The 17,500-nt window shown below is 40.7% G+C and overlaps 1 protein-coding gene across 4 annotated transcripts in view; it reads right to left on the bottom strand.

The window, feature by feature from the left end:
* The window catches only part of dcc (DCC netrin 1 receptor), a 201,775-nt gene extending 184,726 nt beyond the window's left edge, over positions 1–17,049 (bottom strand). For all 4 annotated transcript variants that reach the window (XM_058617204.1, XM_058617205.1, XM_058617206.1 and 1 more), the window contains exon 1: positions 16,410–17,049. In XM_058617204.1, coding sequence (XP_058473187.1) covers positions 16,410–16,581 — 172 coding nt within the window. In that variant the 5' untranslated portion in view covers positions 16,582–17,049. The remainder of the gene's footprint in view (positions 1–16,409) is intronic.
* Between the last annotated feature and the right edge of the window lie 451 nt (positions 17,050–17,500).

Below are 17,500 nucleotides of genomic sequence, written 5' to 3'. Positions count from 1 at the left end.
ATCTATTTTGGTGTCGGGGAGACGTGGAGTTTACGTTGAACCTCGACTTTGTACCTGCTCACATTTTCCTGTTGTTTCCACTAAAACATACGTTGAGTGAGAGAGAGAGTGAGTGAGTGAGTGAGTGAGAGAGTGAGTGACGCGGCCGACATGAACCCTCATCACGTCTGATGAGACAGTGGACAACGTAAATGCGTTGTATATGAAAAGCTCTACTTTTCCTCTTGACACTAATCTGCATGTCATGGTCTAATGTGCGGCGTTAAATAAATCATGAGAGTCCAGAGTATTTTCCATCTCCAATAATGTAAAGGTAATGGACCTCATACATACATGCATCAGTGAGAATGAGGACAAAGACACGGCAGGATTAAACAAGAGCTGTTTTTTTCTTCTTTTGCTCTAAAGCGGGATTGATTTCGCCGTACGAAACAGGAAAAAACTAATAACACCGACATCAGTTTAAGTCTATGACATCGTAAGAATATGTCGGCCATGTTATCTCACTGTTAGGCACATTTTTGGACTAAAAAGTAGACGTTTGTGTCACGTTGTGAACCCCTGCACCAAAGTCCATAGAGAAAATCATCGATTTTATCATCACAGCACACAGGAGTTGTTAGGAGTTGTTGATCCACTGCTGCCTCCATCAGTGAGTTCAGATGTGTTATTTTGTCACTTCGGCTTTTGAAATCCCACATTTTTATTTACTTAACTGACGCAAAGTGACCACACGAGGCAGCAGCAGACCAGCAGCTCCTGTGTCCCCTACAGCTAAAATCACTGATTTTCTCAATGGGCTTTGGTGTGGGAGAGCGAGAGCTTTACAAACGTGAGTTTCCGAGCAAATAAAGCAGCAAACACAAGATATAACAGCAGGTGTAGATTTTATTGCGTGAGTCATTTGCTAAATGACTTAAATCTGTTTTTCTTTGCCGTTCTCGTCGCGATGCGTGATGGCAAACGTGTGTTACTTAATTCTAGCTACGGGTTGCACTTTACGACGAGCATATTTAGTTTGATCATTATCCCCAGGCGAGTACTCCAGGTTGGGTTTACTGCGTGTAAACGCACACAAAACACACAACAGTAACATGTTCTGGGTTTTTTTCATTAGGCTGAATGAGCAGTTTTGTGATATAAAGATTTCACCATGGCGCCGTCAGCACACGTCAAACCTGTTCCACACTTGTTGAGTCGTCTCACTGTGGAACAGAGATTTCTGGACGGTTTACGCCAACTGTTCCACTGTCAACGCTCAGCGACTCCCTGACAGATGACTGGCAGGAGCCGCTCAATAATTAACACTTGAAAGCAGAAATCAGGCTCTGGCAGCGTCTCCGTCACCTGCTGTGAAAGTCTCCCAAACAGAAACATGAAAGCAGCTGCTGGGTAAAAAGAGGCTGGACCGCAGCCAATCAGCCGTCAGAGCGGGAGGACGGCGGCTCGGGCGCCAAGTCTGCGCCAGGAACCTCGTTAGCTCGTCTCACAACCTGCCACGACAGAGACTCGGCCCTGAGATGACGGCGTGTCAGGAGCACGCGGCGTTTTCTTAAAGCTCCGTTTACAAAAGATCACAATGGAATCAAAGCGTGTTTTAGATTCGATGAGAGACAGTTCCTCCGCGTGACGAGGTTCTTTAACGTGCGCTGGAAACACTCGCGTCGGTTCACCGGCGGAGGGACAACGAGAGGGAAGACGTTAATAAACGGAACGATGTGAGGGCTGGGTGTTAAAAATGAAACCACAGACACTGAGGGTTTACAGGAGGAATGATGTCAAACATCTGATTCAGGCGCCATAGATAACCTTCTATGAGGGAACCGCGGTTTAAAGATGTTAAACTCGGGATATGATTTGCGATATCAGAGGGAACGGTCTTTTTAGTTTGAAAAACACCTTTAAATTGTGATATTTGTGCAGATATGTGACAAACAAACATGTTTTCTTCAGTCTGTAGAATAAGATAAGACAATAATTCATGTAAAATGATATTTTGACATAATTTTGATAATTTGTTCAGTTTTTCATCGTAAACCCACATTTCTGTGTCCTGCATTTGGTTCCGCCTCCACAAACGTGTTAATAAATATATTCTTCAGATAAATTATGAACATTTTTAACAAAACTCACAGGAGCCTTGCACCTTAATCCAGGTGAACGTTTCTTCCTCTCACACATTCATGACTCTGTGAGGTCACACTAACCTCTGAAGCGGCTCATTCATTGAATCCAAGGGAATGTTTGGTCTGAGACGCGTTAAATATTCTTATTAATTAGTCTGAGAGAACTTTGGTTCCTCTGAGAGTTCGAGAAAATGTTTGAGACATTTTTTAATAAGATATTTAAAAACAGAGAGAGAAGGTTTGTGAGGTCACTGTGACCTTTGACCACAACATTCTGTCCCAGCGAGCATTTGTGCCAAATTTGAAAGGAGACTTTCAACACTTTTAAATAATAATTTCATGTATTCACGAGGAAGAAAAGGTCTGAGAGGTCACAGCGACACAAAAATAAAAATGTATTTTTGTGCCAAATTTGAAAGGATTTTTCCAAGAGAAAATGTTTGTGAGGTCAGAGCGACCTCTGACGTTTGACCACAACATTCAAACGAATAAATCCAAGTGAACATTTGTGATGTTTTTAATATCACAAATTCACTTAACTTAAGATAGAAAACGTCTCAACTTTAAATCTGTTTTTAGACTTTTGACAACCAACGAAATTCTAAACAGTTCGTTCTCGATTCCAAGCGAACGTTTGTGCCAAATTTCATGAGACACTTTCAAGATCTATTATATAACATATTCACTCATTTTGAGAATCCATTTCATGGATTTACAAAGAAGAATTCAAATGAAATCAGTTCATTCCTGAATCAAAATGAACGTTTGCTTAAAGACTGTAAAGAGAACGTGTTTCATGGATTCAGAAGAATCATTCATTCATTCATCTTTTACCACTTCATCCATCACATGAGGGTCACCATAAATGTTGGACAACCATGTTTCCCCGAGAACGAGAGCGAGAAAATAAAAATGACGTTTGTTTACTGAGACGTTAAAATGGTAAAAAAAATGATTCACACTCGACGACGACGACGAGGTCGTGACACTGATGAGCTTCAGCAGGCAGAACATCATCATCATCATCATCATCATCGCCGTCGTCGTCCTCAGGGATTTTTATTGACTCATCCTGTGATGACATCATCACCAGCTCGCACTGTCACTTCCTGCTGCAGAGGCAGGTTTGATGCGGCTGTCGGCAAATTAACGTCACGACCAAACATCGCACACGGGAAACGCCGTGGTGATGTGACCGTGTGCGTGTGCGTGTGCGTATGCGTGTGTGTGTGTGTGTGTGCGTGTGTGTGACGTGTAGCGGCTAAAGCTAATGTGACGTTTCTCTGAAAGTCGGTTCAAACTCAAACGTTTTCCAGGTCAGTGAAGACGTTCCACTTTTAAAGCCAACCACTGTTTCCCTGAAGGTCACGACCTCTCTGACTCATCCTCAGTTATGATGAAGATTGATTGACAGCTGAGCTAAGCTGGACTGACTGACAGGCGAAGGACAAACTGTATCCAGTTCACAGCCTCGGTTAAAATAAAAGAACCATTCCACTTTTCTCTTTATCTTGTTTTATCACTTTGGCTTTTGTTTACATCCCATAAGCAACATCAGTGTCTCTGGTTGCCAGGTTACACTTGGCCGTCACACAGGTGTCCCTGTAATAAAAGGAGCAGACAGCAGAGTTGTGATTCAGTCACAGACGACCGACACTAAACCAAACTTTCACTCATTCAGTGGAAACTTTCAATGTAGATTTCAAATTCTGGACATTTTGGGTTTGTGTCGCGCAGAATAGCACGTAGCACGTTGTTATCGACCAGTATTGCTAACAACGGCGAGCCCGAGATACGTTCACGGTATTTTTACGCGACATTAAGAAAACTGAATTATCGTCTTAGTCCGACTACAGTCAGACTTTTAATCTGTCAGTGGCTGACAAATAATCTCTGTCACCAAATACGTAACTCAAAGGCAAAGAAAGGACGGTTTTCCTGTGACCAGTAAGTCTACATCATCCCTGTGTGTGTGCGTGTGCGTGTGTGTGCGTGTGCGCGAGTGTGTGTGTGCGCGTGTGTGTGCGCTGCATACAGGATGCATCGCTTATCTTTATAAGTGGCCATAAATCCACATGGCAGCAGCGGCGCTGCAGCACTGGCCACTCTGTTTCTGCTTCTGCTGTTAGCGTGGCAACGCTGGTGGGAGGAGTCTGAGTCTCTCTCTCTCTCTCTCTCTCTCTCTTCCTCATGAATATTCATGAGCGTGAGGAGGAAACTGCAGCCGAGGCAGTTCATCTCATCTGAGGCTGTGAATGTGTTTTTCAGTCATCAATCATTTTGTAATTTGGGCCAATAAGAGACGTCCAATCACCTGTCAATCCAAAAAAATCAATGAAACCACCTGAGCCACTTTAATTGATCTCTGCTCAGTTTGGTCATTTTCCACGACTTCATAGTTTCGTACGATCACTGATGGAAAAACAAACAAAAACAAAAATCACAAAAATCTTTAAATAAATAAACTTTAAATGAAACTAGTGTGCATTTTGCAGCCACGTCAATTTCCATAAACGTGTGTACGTGTGTGTGTGTGTCTGTGTGTGTGTGTGTGTGTGTGTGTGCTGCACTGGGGTAAATTTACATAATGTAATTGCCTCTGCAACATGCACACGCTCCTCTGGTGCTCTTTTATTTACCCGTTTATTTTCTAGTTTTTTACACACTGGTTTCATCAGAAACTAAAACCCTGAACACCAGCAGCTGAACTTCATCACGTCTAAAAACTGAAGCAATCGTTTTCAGTTTGTTGGTTTAAATTTGACGAATCTGTCGTGAAAACGACGTCCGTTTGTATTCTGGTCATCTTCGTCCTACGTTACCCACAATGCAACTCGTGTGTGGGCAGTGTGGGCAGAGGTTTTGGCTTCAACGTCGCTCCGGGTTCCGTGTGTTTGGACGTCACAGAGCAGAGTCACGGTTTGTTACGCATGTGTTAGCATACGAGGCTTAGCACATGACTGCTAACCAGAAGCTAATGCTACATTAAAAAAACAACAAGAGTGTTGCACGCTTCTTTGCTCACTTTATGCCCCGCCCTCTACCTCAACACCTGGTCAACCGGATTTCTTAATAACAAGAATTCGGTCTTCGTGTTGAAGCTAACGTGAAGGATTTGATCGTGAATATTTACGAGGTCTGCGATCAATCATTGATTGATTGATGGATTATTTCATTAATCACCAACAGTTCGTCGTTTGAGTGATTTTTCAGCTTCTTAAATGTGAATATTCTCTGGATTCTTTGCTCCACTTGACAAAGAAATCATTCAAACTGAATCATTTTTGGTTCGTGGACAAAAACAAAACATTTGAGAACATCATTATTTAAAGAGTTTGACACTGATCGACATTTTAAGAACCAAACAACTAATCAATTAATCAGGAAAAGAGTGATTACCCAAACCCTAGTGATTTTTTCTGCTTCTTAAATGTGAATATTTCCTGCTTTCATTTGAGAACGTCATCATTTCCAGAGTTTGAATTTTTTGGACCAAAACAAACTTTACGTCCACTTGCATCATTGGACGGTCGCTGTTGTATAAAATGTCTGCTGCACTTCACGCTCCTGCTTCTTCTCACCAGGCTTTCACATGAATGCCAGTAAATTGCTCTGACGTTGGAACTCAAACACATTTCACGGCAAATTATAACCCACGTCTGAGTTTTCTTAGACGCAGCAGACGATTTGCCACAACACATTGGAGTCCAATCAGAGACTTCCAATCACCTGTCAATCAAAAAAATCTATAACAACCGTCTGAGCCGCTCGACGTTAAAGCTTTAATTCAGAAAAACAAAGACAGGAACTGCTTTGTATATCATATAAAATGTGTTTTTTTTACTTCAATGTTGTGCATTATGGAGATGAGATGGACGTCACAGTGCGGACATGTGAGCGTTAAGATATTATACAGTCTACGGGAAACCTGAAAATCTGCTTTTACAACAATTTGCACAGAAAATGAGAAAAACTGCTCATCAGAGAGCAGCTTTACTCCTTTTCATGCTTTTTCATGCATTCACATTAAAAACCTCACAGACTGAGAGAGTGAGAGTGTTTTTAAAAACGGTTTTGGGTACGGTTTATCTGTGTGTGTGTGTGTGTGTGTGTGATGAATAAACAGCCGTTTTCATCCTCAGGCATGAAAACTGCACTCGCCTGCATTAAAAAAACCTTTCCCATTTGTTGTGCAGCTCTTTAACCAGAAACTCTGTCAACACAAAGCAACAACAACAACAATAACATCAAGAAAACTACAGCCTGCAGTGGTGTTTATGGCCGTGAGTAAAAGGTGACGACGATCTCAGGTGAATTATGGATGAGTGAATCTCAGTGAAGAGCAGCTGATGTTAAATAAATAGACAAACACAAACGGAACTCTGATGTTACACACACACACACATGCGGTGCCATGGCAACGCCGCCGCACTGACGTGTCACTTCCAAAAACAGCTCAGAGGTTTGAGACGACTTCAGCGGAGGAAGGACGTCGTGGACAAACGTCCCTCTGTCCTCAGATAAATTCAGAGTTTCAAAGGGACAGAAAATTCCCAGGAAATTTCCGTGAACACAAACACACACGGATTGGGGAAAAACTTCAAGGGCCTTGAAAAAAATTATTTTCAACTCAGAAACTTTCAAGGACCCATGGAATCCCTGAAGGCCACATCGGTGGAGAAAGACATTTCTATCTAGGGGGCTTTTCAAAAACCTTCAAGGGCCTTGAATTTTTTTACAAATTCACACTTTCAAGGACTTCAAGGTCCCATGAAAACCCTGAAGGAGGTGGGGACATTGACCTAAATATCAACTCAACTTCTTTCTTGCACAGAATTCAAGCACTTTCAATGACCCATGTCTATTAAGGGTGAATTTCAAAAACCTTCAAGGCCCTTGAATTTTTTTACAAATTCACACTTTCAAGGACTTCAAGGTCCCATGAAAACCCTGAAGGAGGTGGGGACATTGACCTAAATATCAACTCAACTTCTTTCTTGCACAGAATTCAAGCACTTTCAATGACCCATGTCTATTAAGGGTGAATTTCAAAAACCTTCAAGGCCCTTGAATCTTTTTTTCAATTTCACAAACTTTCAAGGACTTCAAGGACCCATGGAAACCCTGAAGAGGACACCAGTGGCAGGGGACATTTACCTAAATATCAACTCTAATTTCTTTCTGGCACAAAATCCAAACACTTTCAATGACCCATGTCTGTTTGTATTCAAAAGCTTTCAAGGCGTTCAAGGACTCGTGGGAACCGTGTTTGGGGGAGGAGCGTTAACTGTTGAACAAACACGATTAAAACTTGCGTTGATCCGTATTCTCTTGAGATTAAAACTCGTGTTAATCCGTATTCTCCTGCTCTCACCGTCTCGTTTTAGTGAATGTCTGCACAAATTCACACGTCCTGTAGTAAACGTGAGTAAAAACCCACTTAGATCTGCCGTCAGTTTCTTTTTTCCCCTCCAGAATCGAGACTTTCCACTGGAACATAATAGTCAGAGGTATCGACTTTCACCTGAAACAAGACAGTGAATGTGTTTCAATAATGAATTCACCCACAGGCTGCGAGCGTTTGAGCCAGTTTAGTTGAGAACAGAGAGCTTTGCTTTGTGTCGATACATAAACAGTAGACGAGGATTTGGCTCCAGGTGGCGCTCTGACTGATGGAAAACCTCCACAAACTTCTGCTTAAATCATATTCTCATGTTTATAAATGGTCTTTGTGTCCATGAGCACAGCAGCGGGAAATAAAATGTTGTTTTCACTCGTCCAACTTATTAATCCCCCGCTCCGGGCTGTGATTACAAACAGTCTCTTTCATTTGTCCAGGTGATCAATCTCCCAGGACGCCCACTGACCCGCGGGGACACGGGGGAAGTGTGGAGCTGCAGTTTGACACGCCGGACAGGAGGAACCAAAAAAAAAAAAAAGGTCTGCGTCACAAATCAAGACCAGCGGGCGTGAAATGACGGATAAACACGTCCGGACCAGGATCAACGAGTCCAAAGTCAAGATTACAATTCACAAATCAAGACACAGGAGTCAAGATTTACACCCAGAAGGTTTGAAATGACGAATAATCTCAGTGCAAAGTCAAGAATGATCATCACAAATGACCAGCAATGGATTTTAAATGGCTATTAAACACTTTCAAAACTCAAATCAAAGACCTAAAAGTCCAAAGTTTGGACCAACAGGTTTGAAAGGACGGATAAACACGTCCAAACCAGGATCAACGAGTCCAAAGTCAAGACTGAAACTCACAAACAGAGACATAAAAACCAACAGGCTTTTATTTATTTAAGAAAAATCCTGTTTTTTTTCCTGACGTCTGGAAACTCTGAGCGCTGCTGATTATTAAAGAAAAAACACAAACACATTAAGACTAAAAGCTCAGAGCAGTGAAAACCTTTTCATTAATAAGAAGCAGCGCCGTCCATTAGAGACGCAGCACCACCCATTATCTGCTGATGGATTTATGAGGAAGAGGAGGAGGAGGAGGAAGAGGAAGAGTCGTCTTTGATAATCACTAAATTAGGAACACGTGGTTTCCAGATAATGTGAACACAGTAACATTAAGTCAAATAATAAATGAGATTTTTTTTATACCATATATACCATAATAATAAAAATTATAATAATAATAATTTTAATATTAATATAAAATTCTTTTATAATTCTATTCTACATTAAACATAATTAACGACACAAGACTCAAACAAAGGTGGAATAAAAACTGCTGCTTTCCCTTTTACACGCCGATGCTCTTGGAAAAGAGAAATACTTAACTGAGTGCTTTAGCCCTTCAAAATAAAGGCTTTTTAACATGTGACTGTGTGATGATCTGGTTTATTGTCTTAACTTTGATCTACAGTTGGACGTCGTTGGCTTTGATTCTTGTGTCTGACGTCGCACTCGACGATCTCTGACCAATCAGTGAGCGGCAGTCTGGTGACGGCTCAGCTGAACCTCGTCAGAGCAGGAAGTAAAGGTTCTGTCACTGGTGGACTTTAAGTGTTTAAAGGAAAAGCAGCACAAGTGTTGGAGCCTTGGTTGAGCTTATTAAATGAATTATTGAATAAATAGTATAACCATAATGAATGAGGATTATAAAGTTCCACTTTATCGATATAATCTGTCCGCGCGCTGAAATCTAATCCTGATGATTTGAATGAACATGATTTGGCCGAGGTGAGGAAACCACCATCCATCACCTGCGGCTCCAACTGATCATGTTGATTGATTCTGCCGAGGCCGACCGATCCGGGGAGGACGGTTCTGTGCCGCTGGACTCGATCCGTCTTCCGTCGGCCGTGATCGATACGCGGTGTCAGAAGGAAAAGATTAGGAATCATTTCCAGCTGCAGTCATCTCTGTGTGATCATCAGAGTCAGCTGATCAATAACTTATCACTAATACACGCTCAGTCTCTGCACGTATTGATCCTCGCGCGGCTTTCATCGCTTTCATTTAAAGAACAGATGGATCCATTATGAAGGTGGGACGACCTTCATTTACTTCTCCAGGGGACACAAATTAAAGGTACATCACTTTTTCCTTCTCTTTAAGTGTTTTCTAGTCTTTATAATCTTACGGTCACAGTTTTTCCATGTTGTACAATCACAGATGTGAAAATGCATGTTTATTATTATTTATTACCTTTATCTTAATCGTCTTTGCTGCTGTGACACTGTAAATTTCCCTTTTGCGGGACTAATAAAGGACAATCTTATCTTATCTTAAGGCTTTTATCCACACAAAACAAAACAAAACAAAATGTAAACATCAAATCTTTTTTTTTTTGTCGTTTGGTAAAAACACAACATGTAGTACATATGCCAGGCCTGTTGGTGGCGCTGTAGCCCTGCTACACCAAAACTGTTGCGCACATACATACGACATACGTACAAATATTGTACAATAAACCTTTATTCTACTACACACACACACACACACACACACACACACACATATAAATTCTAATATTATTGTAATTATTAGAAGTAGAATATTAAATACTAATAATTACATGCAGCAGTTCACCAAACACATTCACACGGTAATTCTTGCTTTAGTTCTTAACGTAAATGTAAAAAACGCAGTAAAACTTATACTAAAAACAAAATGTGTCCTTTTGATTTCCAGTTATTCTGCGCTACACAGAAAAAAAATAACAAGCGAGTAATAAAAGAAAATGAGATAAATGTAACAAGATAAGACAGAAGATTAAAGAGACTAAATGAGATTAAACCATGTGATAAGATTAGATACAACACAGTTATTGTATCAGACTGTTTGATATTCACGGGACAAAGACGAGACGAAGACGAGATGAAGACGAGGCGGCAGAAGATGCTTTTGGCGTGAAGAGGGTGGCAGGATGAGACCAGATTAGGATTAAGATTTGACTCTGATACGATATAAAATGAGATGAGAAAAGACGCGACTAGATTAAAGAGTAAAACGTTAAAGAATGAAATACTAAAATTTAATAAAAGGAGTTTTAATAAATGCAGATTAAACCAAACTAAATAAACTCATAATCACGTGTTTCTGTCTCCGTATCATAAAATAGAGGTCTCAAACTCATGGCTCATGGCCCACATGTGGCCCCCGAGTTGATTTCATGCGGCCCTTCACTTCATATTTAAATTACAACGACTTAGAAATGACTTCGTTCTGTCGGGTTTTTGATATTTCTAGATTAGTTTTGTGTCTAAAATGAACTCGATATAATCCCATATGAAAAGAACAGAAACTTGTATCACTCACAAACTGATCCGTTATTGTTTTCACTTTTCATGCGATCAAAGTGAGAGAAAAAGAAAACATTGATCAGAGCAGATAAATCAGTGCTCCAGTCCTGAAAACAATAAAAACACAGAACGTTTCACTATGAATCAGCTACACTGCACTTGAATAATAGAATCATTCAATTTAAAAGCCAAGTGTATGTAAATAATGTAGAGGAAACCAAATCCAATTAAAGCAGAGTTACTGTATTTAGACACAGTTTTAGTTCTTTATTTACTGACTGATTTGATGCAGAATAACGTTAAAACTGAAGGAATCCTGAAGCAAAGAAAAGAAAAAAGCCACGTATGAAACAGATTAACAGAGATTAACTTCAAATGTTGCATTTAAATGAATGAACAACGTGAAAACGGACATATTTCATGTCTAAGTGAACAGAAACAGACAAATCCTCCTCTGGATTAAGACAAAAAGGTTCAGAGATAAAATCAGTTGAGTTTTAATCCAGCACTGATTCACACAAGATTGTTCAAATAAGAACACACACACACACACACACACACACAGATATCCTTCTTAGGACTCCATTGACTTCCACTCATTTTAAATTCCCAACCTTATCTTGAGCAGAATTCTAATCTTAGTCCTAATCTGTAACCAGTTCCTCAGAAAAGAGGTTCTGCCTCATTAGGACCAGGTTTTGGACCAGTGTTTATGACAGAAAAAAATTGTCCAAAGAGAAAAACAATACAAGAACATATACACACACACATACAGAAAAAGACTAAACACTGTGCTGTAATCTGAGGATTATAATCCACAGATTTGACCACAAGGTCAGAAACACAATGAAAAAACAAAAACAACCACAATAAAAGAAGAAGAATGTGAATCTAAAACCCCAACAACACACGGGAGAGAACATACGTATGTAACTGGGATTTAAACCACGAACCTTCTTGTTGTGAGGCATTAAAATGAACCACGTCACCACCTCTGTGTGTAAAACATCAATATAATTAAACATCAATGTGAAACTTACTGTTTTGTTGCTGTGACGCTTCAAACGAGTGAATTTAACATATTATTCAAAACGTTGATTCACGTGATTCAAAATGTTTGCCAAACAGGAAGTCACTAACCAGGAAGTGATTTATACAGGAAGTGGCTGGGAGGAGGAAGTGGGCAAACAGGAAGTGACATTAAACATTACATTTAAAAAAAAGGTCAGTCAGTCATCATCTACCACTTTATCCTCTGCCAGAGGGTCGCGGGGGGTGCTGTGCCAATCTCAGCTACATCGGGCGATAGGCGGGGTACACCCTGGACAGTTCGCCAGTCCATCGCAGGGCCACACACAGATAGAGACAAACAACCATTCACTCTCACACTCACTCCTATGGTCAATTTGGAGTGTCCAATTTACCTATCCCCACATTGCATGTTTTTGGACTGTGGGAGGAAGCCGGAGTACCCGGAGAGAACCCACGCACACGGGGAGAACATGCAAACTCCATGCAGAAAGGCCCTTGTTCCAACCGGGGCTCGAACCCGGGTCTTCTCGCTGCAAGGCGAGAGTGCTAACCACTACACCACCGTGTGGCTTTAAAAAAAAAAAAAAAAGGTAATTTTTAAATTTATTTTAATGTAACATTTTAGCAACGAAAGTGTGATCCAATTTAAAATTATAAATGTAACTTTTTAACAATTTATTAATTGCTATATTTGTTTATAATTGTAAAAAGAAATATTTTGTTGTAAAGTCACTGATTCTTTTTGCAGATTTGACTCATGATTCCATATTTATAGATTTTTATGTTTTCGTTAAATGTTAAATGTCTCTCTACATATATTAAAAACAGGTGTCGACAAGTACTTTTCCAAGATATTGAATATCGGAACAAAACCTGTTTGTTTTTTTTGTCCACTAACTTTTTTCTTCTAATCTAAACTGTTCAATATTGTACAAAACTATAAGAGATGTGTTGATTTAAAAAAAAGTTAAAACTGCTTTTTGACTCAGTTCATGGTTTTTCACAATAAAAGCTACAGGACTTTATTATTTATTTAAGAAAAGCAAACAATTTAATTAAATATTAAATTTTTTTAAATGAATCTACTGGGCCATATATTAATGCTGGTAGGCCAGTTTTGGCCCACGAGCCACCAGTTGCTCACTCCTGATGTAGACAGAATCTAGTTAATCTGAAGTGACGTTTCTAAAAGGTCTTTTGTTTGAGTCATGATTGAACCATGACAACCTGCTGGTCTTCATCTCTAACCACTGATTAACTCTCTACTTCAGGAGGTTCAGTGTGTGTTCTTGTATTTGTTGGGTCTTTAGGACCTTTGTTCTGTCAGAAACACTGACCTCATTTCTGAGGATCTGGTTTAAGTTTAAATCTTGTTTAAAAGCAGCTTAAAAGCAGGTACTATGCGATGTTTGGTCAGACTGCCGGCCGCTCAGTCCCGTCAGAGATCACTTTAAACTACTTAACAATCCTAAAAACGTGGGTTCATCTCCAACGACTACAGAAGTGTGGTGTAAAGTCACTAGTCACTCGTGTGTGTGTGTGTGTGTGTGTATTTGTTACCTCTTTAGGTCTACTGGACCTTGTCAGGACCAGTAGTCCTCATAGAGATCAAAACCTGGTCCTAATGAAGCAGAACCTGATTTCTGAGGAACTGGTCAATTTAAATTAATGGAAGTCAATACATAGTCCTAAGAAGAATGTGAAAGTAAAGTGTGTGCGTGGGTGTGTGTGTGTGTGAAGGTTTAATGAATCAAGTAGAGGACGAGTGTGTGGTGGTGCGTTTAATGACGCACGGTTAAAGTCTCGGTGTGACTGAAATATTCAACCGAGGATTTAAAAGCCGAGCTGCAGAAGGAATATCAGTGTGTGTGTGCGTGTGAGGTCTCCTACCACCAATTAGCTTAATTAAAGTGCTTGGACATAATTTATTGACGGCAGGAGACTCACAGTGAGACGGAGAGTCAGACCTGACGCTCTGCTTCAGTTCCCGCAGGACTTTCCTTCCTCTAACCACCTAAACCACTAGCAGCAGCAGACGTCCTCACATGTTTTCCCCTGGTTCCCTTTCACCTATAAGCCCCGCCCATCCACACACACACCTGTTCCTGAGCTCTCACCACCTGAATCCCCTCCTGTCATCTTATTACCACGATTGATTGATCTAATGATTAATTTCTCAGTTAATTTTTTTTTTAGTTTTTTTGGGAAATTGTTTTTATTTTTAAACCTAAACTAAAAAATTCACCATCACACATGAAGTTAGCTTAATCAAATTTAAGAGTTTGTTGTAAGTTTTCTACCTACGCTAAATTCTCTTACACCATTGGCAGATATGTTTTCTTAAAACAAGAAAATCAATTTGATTATATTTGAGCTGTGTCTTGCAGCGTAGGAAAAGGTAAGTTTACGGTCATAAAAACCAAAGCATTCCCATTTAAGAGGCTGAAATCACATAAAGTGAAAGAAAAACACTCAAGTGATTCATCTATTGGTTATTTGGTCCAATTAAATGTCAAAAAAGGTGAAAATGTGAATCAGTGTTTTTCAAAACCTCAAAAAAATCAATTGGCATCATTGAAACTGACGGTCTCTCAATTGATTGTTGAGTTTTAAATAAAGAGTCAATGGAAACATGAAAGAAAATGTAGTTACTGTCATAAAAGAGCAAAACAAACCGAAATCAATATTGTCAAAATAGTTGCCGATTCATTTAGTGGTCAGTTATGAATGCATGCAGTTTTAATAAAATATTTTTGAAACCTGAGGATCAGCTTCAGCAATTAAAGCCTGAAAGATTCACTGAAACCTCGAGAGAGCAACAGTAACAGCAACAGACTTGCAGGAATCCAACAAAACGTGGTTAAAACGATGACACGCGCGGCACATTTAAACAAACCCTTCTGTGTCAGAGCCATGCAACAAAACACAGTCAGTCTGCTGCTGGAGCTGCAGCCAAAGTCCATGAAACCAGCACAAGTTAAGTGAAATCCGAACAAAGCTCCACGAAACACCCAGACACCACAGCAAACCCACTAAAAACCTGCAATAAGTCAGTGAGACCAGCAGCCTAAACACCAGCAGCCAACGCTGAATTCATTATTTTTAAAGTGAGTGTGCAGGTGAAACAGCAGCTTCACTCACTGGAATCCATTTATCGTCAAACCAGTGGAACACAGCAGCATAATCAGCATCAACACAGAGAGGAAAACCAGAGGAAACAAGAGAAGAACCAGAGGAAAACAAGAGATCCAGAGGAAAACCAGAGGAAAACAAGAAGAAAACCAGAGAAAAACCAGAAGAACACCAGAGGAAAACCAGAGAAGAACCAGAGGAAAACCAGAGGAAAACAAGAGATCCAGAGGAAAACCAGAGAAGATCCAGAGGAAAACCAGAGGAAAACAAGAAGAAAACCAGAGGAAAACCAGAGAAGAACCAGAGAAGAACCAGAAGAACACCAGAGGAAAACAAGAGATCCAGAGGAAAACCAGAGAAGATCCAGAGGAAAAGTCAGAGAAAACCCATGGAAAATGATGATTACACCAAGACAGATATGAAAATACCATAAACTCAATATTTTTTACGTTGTTTTTTACAAAAACAGTCAAATGAGCCATTTCTGTACTCATTGAGACATTTACAATTACACAATGTATTTCTTGAAAAATAAATAGTAAGTCATCGACAAAGAGGTCGAGCCAGAAGTTGGTAAAAAAAAATCTTAATCTCTCAATATTACATGTGAATTAGATACTATTTTACCCATTATTCTTTACAGGGACGTCACATTGTATCATCAAATTCTAGCACACGATACATTCATGTAATCACTTTAAAACTTTGTTTTTTTGTTGCCTGGTAACAAATATTTTATACGTTGTTAAAGCAAAGAGCCTTGCTTTGCATAGGCCGCCATTGTGTGGCGCTATGTTTCTACGGTAAACCAAGGGGCGATTTTGTTTCATCAACATCCTCTCTGGTATGTGAGAGCCGCTGTAGTTCCATGATTGGGAACCAAGGGAGGGGTCAGTGGAGAACTGGTTTGTTGCAGCTTCACCAGTAGATGTCACTAATTCTTACACACTGAACCTTTTGAAAATATGTGTGTGTGTGTGTGTGTGTGTGTGTGTGTTGGGTAGGGCAGCAGTAGCATTTTCTTTCATGGTGCCCCAAAATTTCTAGCTGCGTCTCTGAACGTGTCACTTCTGATCTGGTCTGCGGCAACCAGAGCAACACATGCACACACACGTACGCGCACACACACACACACACAAACACACACACACACACTTGAGAGCAGCCTGAAAACGGCCTCTGGAGGACATTACAGTGAAAATAAAGTGAGGACCTGCCCAAATGTCGTCACAGTGCAAAAGGTCCTCACTCCAAAGGTTTTAAAACAATACAGGGTCTCACAACGATATCTCTGCAAACACGCACACAGCGCGCGCACACACACACGCTGCAGGATGGAGACATGTCCACTCACCGGTGGCTGTGGTGGGAGCAGGCAGCATCAGCATCATCTTCATCATCATCAGCAGCAGCAGCAGCAGGTGGAGTCCTCCTCCTGTTCTCCTTCTCCTCCTCAGCACCAGCGCCTCCCAACCATCACACATCATCGTACATCCAACCAGAACCAGATCCATGCCGCCCCGCATGATCCAGTCCCGCAAAACCTGATCCTGCTCCCCGTGGATCTTATCACTCAAAAACAAGAAAGAAAAAAACACAGAAAAATCCTCCACAGAATCCAAGTGTCAGGAGAGGAAAGAAGGAAAGAGGATGAAGAGGAGGAGTAGACCCTCTCCTCTTCCCTAAAATAATCCCTGGATCTCCCCCCCCAAAAAAAAATTAGAAACACACACGCATACACACACACACTCTCTCTCACACACACTCTCTCCCTCTCTGTCACGCGCACACACACACGCTCACACACGCGCTGTTAGTTCCGTGTGTGTTGAGAAGTTGACAGTAACTATGAAGGCACGAGCTCCATCATCATCATTATCATCGTCACTGGAGCGGTGCGAGGCTGCGGCTCATGCCCGGTCACAGTGATGCGAGGACGGTCACAATCCACGGCGAGCCACGCTGCCTTCCCGGAGGTCTGCTCCGTCTGCCGGGAGAGGGAGAGAGACAGTGAGGGAGGGCGAGAGGGAGAGAGGGAGAGCTGGAGGAGGAGGGAGGAGGAGGGGTGAGGCAGTCGGACCCCCTCTCTCTCTCTAATGGTAGAGAGACATTACTTTAGTATGGAGCCATTGATCTAAAGAGGCTGGATGTAAAGCCTGGAGATGGAGTGGAGGAGGAGGAGGAGAAGCAGCAGGGAGAGATTAGCTGAACTTTTCTGCCCCCTGTGGTCACACTCGGACACTACATGTGTATGACATACAGTATGTATATATTTGACTGATGTGATTATTACATGATTCATTAAAAATAATTAGATTTAATTTCATGTAAAATGATTCATATTAAGATTGATTTGTTGATATTACACATTTCACATATATTATATTTAATCATATAAGATATAATATATGTTGTAAAAATGTTGCTTTTAGGATAAAAATACTG

The sequence above is a fragment of the Solea solea genome, chromosome 19, assembly GCF_958295425.1.
Source record: "Solea solea chromosome 19, fSolSol10.1, whole genome shotgun sequence".
In the NCBI taxonomy this organism is placed as follows: Eukaryota; Metazoa; Chordata; class Actinopteri; order Pleuronectiformes; family Soleidae; genus Solea; species Solea solea.
The sequence above is the reverse complement of the archived record's forward strand: the minus strand, read 5'-3'. Positions and strand labels throughout refer to the sequence as shown.